Here is an 8,269-nt window from a genome sequence, read left to right on the forward strand (position 1 = left end):
CAGGTCAGATCAGAACTGTTATTAATGTTACAGGCAGTAACATCCTTGTTCTTGGTGGTATGCATGGGGATGTGCTTAATATGTATGCTTAATATATGAGCCTGATAATGTTCTTATGCAGAATTTAATAGTAATATTAATATAGACTGCAATATGTATGACAGTAAGAAGAGGTGTGGTGTTGTTAGGGAGAGGCGGAGTAAATCCATCACAAATTAGGTGAGCCCCAGGGGTGGTCTGGGCGGATGTTCCTGAAACCTGGGCCCAATTATGGAGGTGGTGTCATCACACCCTTGCCAAGTATATCCCATCCAAGCTTGAGGATTAGAAAGGAAGTCAAAATTGGGGCTTGAAAATAGCCACTATCAATAGTACTATGAATAAATATGGTTATCTAGTTTAATAAATTAATTTAAGGCATGATAATATTAAGTAATAGGTGTTGAATATTGGGAAATTAGCAGCCTACAAAGATTACTCCAAAGAGGTGTTGGGTCATTACATTAATTAGATAATTTTTACATATGTTAGTTTAAGTTTATAGAATAAATAAATAAATGTTTAGTAATAAATAGAAGTAAATTATGAACAATTACAAGACAATAGGGGAGGGAACTTGGATTTCTTGAAGACAGTTATTTGCAGTGGAAACGTATAAATATGGCATGCCAAACCGTTGTTATTTCTATGCTTCCTAGGGTTGAATCTCTAGAAGAAAAAAAATGTATTCTTTGATCTTCACAGAATTATCAAGAGAAGATGTATTTTGAGGAGTAAATGGGATGGGATTGAATCTCAGTTTGGTTTATTCAATGATTTTTAAAATGGGATACTGTTTTTGAGGGTTTGGATATTGGAGAATCGAATCTGAGTAAGATTATTTGTGTGAAGTTTACAGATTCAATCATGACAGAAATGCATGTTTAAGTTGGAGGCATTGGAGGATTAAAATACAGTAGCGAAAAAGGTGTTTAAGCCAGACAGCCAGGGATTAGATATCATTGGATCCAATTGAGATTACACATGGATCTTCTTTAATCACACCAAGTTAATATTACATTTTCTATAGTTTGTTGCAGTCCAACTAATAACAAGCAACATGTTCACTATCTTGGTAAGTAGAAAGTTTATGCTTGGTGGTTAGCATGTGACAACCGCTTACATTGAGCTTGATATGGTAATTTAAATGCAAAATGCATGAGATAAAAGGATTTAGTGTAAGTGGATCTTAAGTTTTTAAGTCACATCACACTTCTTCCTTGTTATTTTGCATAAAGGATTTGTTCATTTTTTGTTAAGTGGGGTTATAAGGTGTGAAAAGGGAAGCTATTGAATTAAAATAAGAGTGCATTATCGAAACCGATACTCATTATTTTCTACATTTCAACTTGGTCATAATTTTTCATGTGGGCAGTGTACATCAAAATGAAAACTTTTTCACAAATCATGGCTACACATATTGCTTCCATTTGTGCTACACTTGACAAGAGTTTGAAAGTTGTCAAAGGCTCACATGTGAAATCAAGTGGATAGAGTGTAATAAGGTCATATTGGAGTTTGAAGGATATTGGAGTTTGGAGGACATGGAAGCAAGAGAACATCTATCATCCCAAGCTAGCTTCTCGTTCAGGGGTGATTCATTGCATGCGAAGCACCTTTATCTACTTTGTGTCCCTTAGAAAATAGGGGGCTTGGCTTTTCTTGTGGGTGCATTTGATGTATCTACATTTGGTTGATGCTCCTTTGTGCAGCAAATGAGCATTATTTGGTTAGGATTGGTTTATACAATAGAGGACGGATTGTTTCCACAACGACGAAGAAGGGATATTGACACGCTTGGAGTAGATGTGTACTCTCAGAGGAGAACTGTCCTCTCATGTGCAGCATTGAGGAGGGATTTGACACACTCAAAGGAATTGTGGACTTAAGGAGGAAAGTTGTTCTCTCATTGTGCAAGGAGTATGTAAACACTTTATGTTATCTCATGTTCTGCGAAGGTTTAGAGGTTCTACAATCAAGAGATTAGCACCTCTAAACCAAGAGATTAGCTAATGGTGTTTCCTGAGTGAGCAAGGAGGATTGGTGAAGATGCTTCATCAATCTCTCCAAAAGGGTTGCGTTCATCAAAGCCTCTAGATCTCTAGCAATGTTCCACCATTGTTCAAATTAATGTAATAAGGGGGGGTACGTTGGGTTATTAAATTTATTGGATAATTTTTATATAGGATAGTTAAGTTTATAGAATAAATAAATAAATGTTTAATAATAAATAATAGTTGGTTTTACTTGGGAGTTATTCCCATAGGTAAGTTGGTTTTATATGGTAGAAGCCAATGTATGGTAATGTAAGATCATCCAAAGAAATCAATACTCTATTTCTATGTCATTTTATTTGCAAATATGGTTTTAATCTTCCAATTGTGTTTGCTCTACCATTTTAACTAGAGGGCCATTACCATGTCACCATTTATCATTATGTATGGGGCACACACAATTTTGCGAATCACTTCATAGATATTAGAATTGTAGTCAACCACAATGGTTGATAACAATAAATTCAAGGAGCCTATTGAGAAATGGATGGCATATTTAACCAAACTTGAAGATAGAATTCATTTGAAAGGGGATATGGAGGAAGGAAGAAATATAGAATGGAGCCAATGAATCAAGAAAGAATTAATAGAAGGAAAAAATGGGAAGAAAATAAGGAAGTGACTCCTTCAAAAGGCGGAAATTATGAAGCTTTGTACTCTTTCAAAGGATGGTAATTGTGAAAGGTTGTGACTCTTTCAAAGGGCAGAAATGATGAAGCATTGTGCTCTTTCAAAGGGTGGTAATTGTGAAAGGTTGTGACTCTTTCAAAGGGCAGAAATGATGAAGCGTTGTGCTCTTTCAAAGGGTGGTAATTGTGAAAGGATGCGACTCTTTTAAAGGGAACAAATGATGAAGGGTTGTACTCTTTCAAAGGGCGGTAATTGTGAAAGGTTATGACTCTTGCAAAGGGCAGACATGATGAAGAGGTGTCTCCCTCAAATTGAAAGATATAAAGGAGAGAATGTTTCATTTGAGGAGGACATCCAAGGGAGATCCATTTGGAAAATAATTTATTATTCTCAAAATGCAGCAATGTAGGGTGGTGACTCAACTCTTATGAAAGATGGTGACCCTTTCACCAATAAAGCATAAAGGAGAAATCATTCCAAGCATTCAAGGATCACTTATCAATCATCACTCACCAATACATCAAATCAACACTCACTCAATCATCACTCATCACTCATCACTCTTATGAATTCAGCATTCATTCAATCATCATTCACTAAAATATCAAATCATCAAATCAAAGAAAATCATTCAATATTAATCATTCAAAAATCAACAATTCAAGCATCAGCCATTCTATGATCAAATCATTCAAGTATCAATCACTCAAGAATTAATTCATTAAGTATCATTTAAGCATTCATTCATCAAATCCTTCAAGAAATGATAATAAAGAGAAATCAAGTAATCAGTGTACTCTAGAAAACTCCTTGAGCAATCAGTTTTGTATTTAAGGAAGTGTCTTGCAAACAAGGACAGCCAGCATATCAAGTGCCCTACCCCGAGATGGATGGACCAAAATTCCTACCATGCTCGTGGGTCCGGAGTGTTGAGGACCAAAAATCCAATCATACCCTTAGGCTTGAGGATCTTATCAAGCATGCCACCCCAAGATGGATGGACCAAGAATTCTGCCATGCTTGTGGACTAGGAGGCAAATGAGTGCTCTTGGGCTTGATCAAGGAGGATGGCTGGTCCACCCCAGAAATGTTGCCATGCTCATGGACTGGGAGGCGAATGAGTGCTCTTGGGCTTAATCAATGAGGATGGCTGGCCTCCAAGGTGCACAGAGGGATGGAGTGGACTCAATATCCTACCATGTTTGTGGCCCAAGAGGCAAATGAGTGCTCCTGGGCTTGAGGGTCTTCTCAAGTATGCCACCTTAAGATGGATGGACAAAGAATTCACCCATGCTCTCACAATACAAGGACAACCATCCTTGAGATTGTAGCTTGCAAACATTTCCAACAAATTCCTAATATGGTTGACTATAAGGAATATGTCATGATGCATTGATCCTAATATTAATGATGCTATAGAGTCTGAAGGAGATTCATTGCAAAAAATCAAGACAAGATAAGTTCTATCTTCTGAATTATTCTTAGAATTTTAAGTTGAATATTATAATAAAATGTCTTCAGTTTTGATAAAAGTATATTTATAAATATATTGCAATTCTCAAATTAAGTTGGAATTGTTGTTTTAGGTAACAAAAAACAGGACTAACCCGAGAAGGGACATTACATTGTAGATATTTTTTATTTATATGCTTAATTGAACAAGTAGAAAGAAAGAAAGTGTTTCTTTTACTTTTTATAATTATATACCCTTAAACTTCTTTTTCTTTCTTTTGCTACCTTAGGATTATTGATAACCAAAAAACAGGTACAGAGAGGAGATACAGATGGAAATTGCTACTATACTCGCTAACAATCTCCAAATGATAAAAATTGATTATGTTTCTCCTAATTTTGATCACGACAATAGTCACACAACCTCCAAAGACGCAATCCGACCCTCTCAAGCCTTTAATAGATGCTAGAATATCCCCCTCATGCACTAGAAGGATTAAGTAGTGGAATTGGAAGAGGAAGAATCCAACTACTCACTTCAATGTCTAAATTTCCAGATTTCTTCTATCTTGATGAAACTGTTGATTGTCATTAGATGGTGCTTTCAACTTTGCAAAGGCAATTTTGTTTCCACTGCATTAGTTTCACAGCTGCCTCCTATGACTTCGAGACAAAACCATGTATTTTCTACTGCTGATCATTTTTGGAAAGAGTCATATTGATGAATTTTTACATTTACAGTTCATCATGGATAAATATGCCAGTGCTTGAAATTAGATTTATGATTTCTATGGGTAGATTCTGCAAGTTCCGAAAGGCCAAGTCAAAGGAGAAAACCATTCAAGGTGGTCAGTTGGATGCACTGCGTGCAAGGTTAAATATCAATCCAAGGGGATATGAAACAATGATGGATAATGATCCTAGGCTTACACAAGATTTGGCAAAGTCGAAGGTTGATGAGAAGGATACATTCAAAGGTCCTACATCTGTTTCCAATGAGGAAGCAATGGATACTAATTCTTGACAATTTAAGAGTACGTTGCCACTTTTTTGTACCAGACATCGTGGATAAAAGCTTTTTATGCCAACTCGAGCAGCTTCTCAATTTCCAAAAGGTATCTAGATGCAAGTTAATTTATGTCGGATAGACTAGCAGCTGGTAGGTTAACAGCCATATTTTCGTTCTTGGCCTAAATTAGAGGATACTGAATTTTGGTGCCCCTGTTTCCAGATAATGTACTAGCTATATGTGCGGATCAATCTCCTGTAGGTGATGAACTAATATGACCAATTCAGCCCACCTGGCTGCAATGATATAGTTTAACTAGGTGTTATGCTTACCAGTTAGGTTAATGATTGTAACACTGCAACCCAATTACAGTCTTCTGATCCCACTAGACTACCCTAATGTTTTTTAATGAATAAATCTATTCAAAATTTGTGGTAGTATATTTGGCAGTTATATGATAAACCGTTGGTTTGTTGCATTGATGACTTTGGTGTCTCGTGTGCATAACCATGGAATACCATTTGTTTGTCAGATTGCTGCCTTATAAGTTATATTTTGATTATCGTGATGCTATTTAGAAGTGATTAGCTAAGGAACATATTTCATATGTTTCCAGATCAACGGCTTCTTCCTTATATTCTGATTATCGTGATGCTATTTAGAAGTGAATAGCTAAGGAACATATTTCATCTGTTTGCTGTTTAATGCAATTGACAAGTAATAAATTTCAACAAAAAACAAACATAACGAAATCATTTCATTCTTGAACCTTTAACACTAGCCTGATGTGCGTAGTTTGAAAGAAAAGAGCACAACATTATCAAATGCAAGAAGCCGAAGAAACCCTCAAAATTTTAATATTAATAATCATAAGCAAAATAAAAAGACCATATCAATTGTATAAAGAACGTATTTAAAACTAGACAAGAAATTTCAGTCAGAGCTTCAGAATTACTGTAATCCTAATTAAATATTCTGCTCTACCTAATCATTTGAGAAAAGGAGCATTAATTTCACAGCAAAGAAAAGTTAAACCACTTAAAACCAAAAAAAAATTATAGCAAAAGGTATTCTGAATTATAAAGAAAAACAAACCCTTCAAAGAAAACAGGGGGAACATATACAGAGGGAATATTGATGACCAACGCAATAAAAGATAGATAGATATTATATTTGAACAAGCCTCTCAACTAATGTGCTTGATCTTGAATTCAAATAAGAACTATTTTAATATATCTTCAATTAAAACACGGAACTAGAAATGTCGAGACAAATCCTCGATTAAATTGACTAACCAAGATTTGTTGCTACTGTTTTAATTGTTCAATCTCGAATATACTTGAAATAATAAATTGCTCAATCTCAGACACTTGAAATTATACTGAAAACCAAGATTAACTAAAATTTTTATTATGCAACTCTTACAGATTAATCCAGCGTATACTCACATTTTATTCACATTCTCCATGGGAAAATAATGAATCCAGAAAGAACTACAAGGCAAGTATTCAGAGGAAAGGATGCCAAGGTTCGCTAAGAAAAAGGAAAAACCCTTGAAATAAAATTAGAAAACCCAAAAATTGAGATATAGCAAGAAAATAATAAAGAAAAGAAAAGAAAACGAGCAAGAAATACATGAGAAGAGCCGGTCAAATAGAAAAGATACCTTGGCGAGATTGACATAGAAGAAGAGAGGCTTCTTGGTATTGGAGACCTGAATCCTGTTCTTTTTATGGTTCTCAGTGCCTGCATTGCTATTGGCAGTGACATTGTTGGTATTGGCAAGCTTTAGCTTCTCTATGCCTTGACTTACTTCCTCTACCTGTTCCTGTGCCTGTCCCTGAGCCTGTGCCTGAGCCTGGGCCATCTCTTCTCCTCTTTACAAACCCTCGCTTTCTTGAAAAATGCGTATACTAATTAATAGCAGCAGAACCTGCGTATAACCCAATCGCAAAAGCAATAAGAATAAGAGCATGTAGGTTTTCCTCCTTTTAAACTTCCAGAGAGGCCGTTTCAAGTTATTTCAAGATTGATTTTGGATGTGTGCGGTATGAGGAGGAGCCACCGCTTTATTGACTGCCAAGTGCCAACCGTTGTCGCTGCTGACTGGAATGGTGTCACGGGTAACAAAAGAGAGCTATCTACCTTAATAAGGAAAGACCACGTACGCCGCCTCATCTTGCGGTGCGGCTTATTCACATTCATAAACCCTAAACCCTACAACCCAACTTGGGGGGCCGGAGCGGAACGCTGGCTTCGTGCCGCTCTCGTGAATCGATTTTATAAGTTGTATAAGTACAATCAGACAATTGCGAGCATTCATAAAATTCATGGGCAAGTCTATATCCAAGAAGACTAATTTTTATTTTATTTTATGTTTTTGGTTAACTAGATCCTTGTTGTCAAGGAAAATGAAATTTCCTTAGGTGTGAATCAATAACATGTACTATATGTTATAGGTTATAGGTGTGGGTGAATGAATTTTGAAATTAACTTTTGTCTTCTAATATATGTAAAGAAAAAAAACTTATTTGTGCACTAAATTTATGTTTTTGTTTAAGACCAAGTTAATATCTACATGTCAAGTATGTGATTATAGATTTGTCTTTTATGTCTATATTTAATCTTGTTAAGGTATATCTTTGCTTTCTTGTCTATTAGATTTATCTTTACTTTGTCTTTTTTCTATTTTGGATCTAGTAATCGATAGAGCTCTATAAAATTTTAGCACTCTCAATCTACTTAAACCCTAGCAATAAATTGGCTAAGTATGTAAAGCTATTCCCCTTGCCTTAAACCCTTAAGCTTGGTTTTTAATTTGAAATTGACCTATTAGTCTTGGTTGTGTGCTCTTAATTTACAACTTTATGTCTCTAGCATCATGTTAAATTGGGCTCGTGTCTTAGTTATCGACTAGTCTCGTCCTATTTTATTTTTTCTAAGTCATGGGCTTAATTTTATAAAGATGAAATCAACAATTGTCACGCACCCATGGGCTCCATATGATCTATTAGAGTTATGAAGCTGCATGATCTGTCAAGCGTCTGGTGGGTCCATATTTGTTTACTGAGAGTTGTAAGCCTTT

The 8,269-nt window shown here is 35.6% G+C and overlaps 1 protein-coding gene across 1 annotated transcript in view; it reads right to left on the reverse strand.

Annotated features, from left to right (window-relative positions):
* LOC131077749 (uncharacterized protein At2g34160) overlaps window positions 1-7,447 on the reverse strand; it is a 70,879-nt gene extending 63,432 nt beyond the window's left edge. Inside the window, exon 1 of the mRNA XM_058015297.2 lies at window positions 6,851-7,447. Within this exon, the coding sequence (XP_057871280.1) occupies window positions 6,851-7,051 (201 nt within the window). The 5' untranslated portion in view covers window positions 7,052-7,447. The remainder of the gene's footprint in view (window positions 1-6,850) is intronic.
* Between the last annotated feature and the right edge of the window lie 822 nt (window positions 7,448-8,269).

Source organism: Cryptomeria japonica, chromosome 3 (assembly GCF_030272615.1).
Source record: "Cryptomeria japonica chromosome 3, Sugi_1.0, whole genome shotgun sequence".
Classification (NCBI taxonomy): Eukaryota; Viridiplantae; Streptophyta; class Pinopsida; order Cupressales; family Cupressaceae; genus Cryptomeria; species Cryptomeria japonica.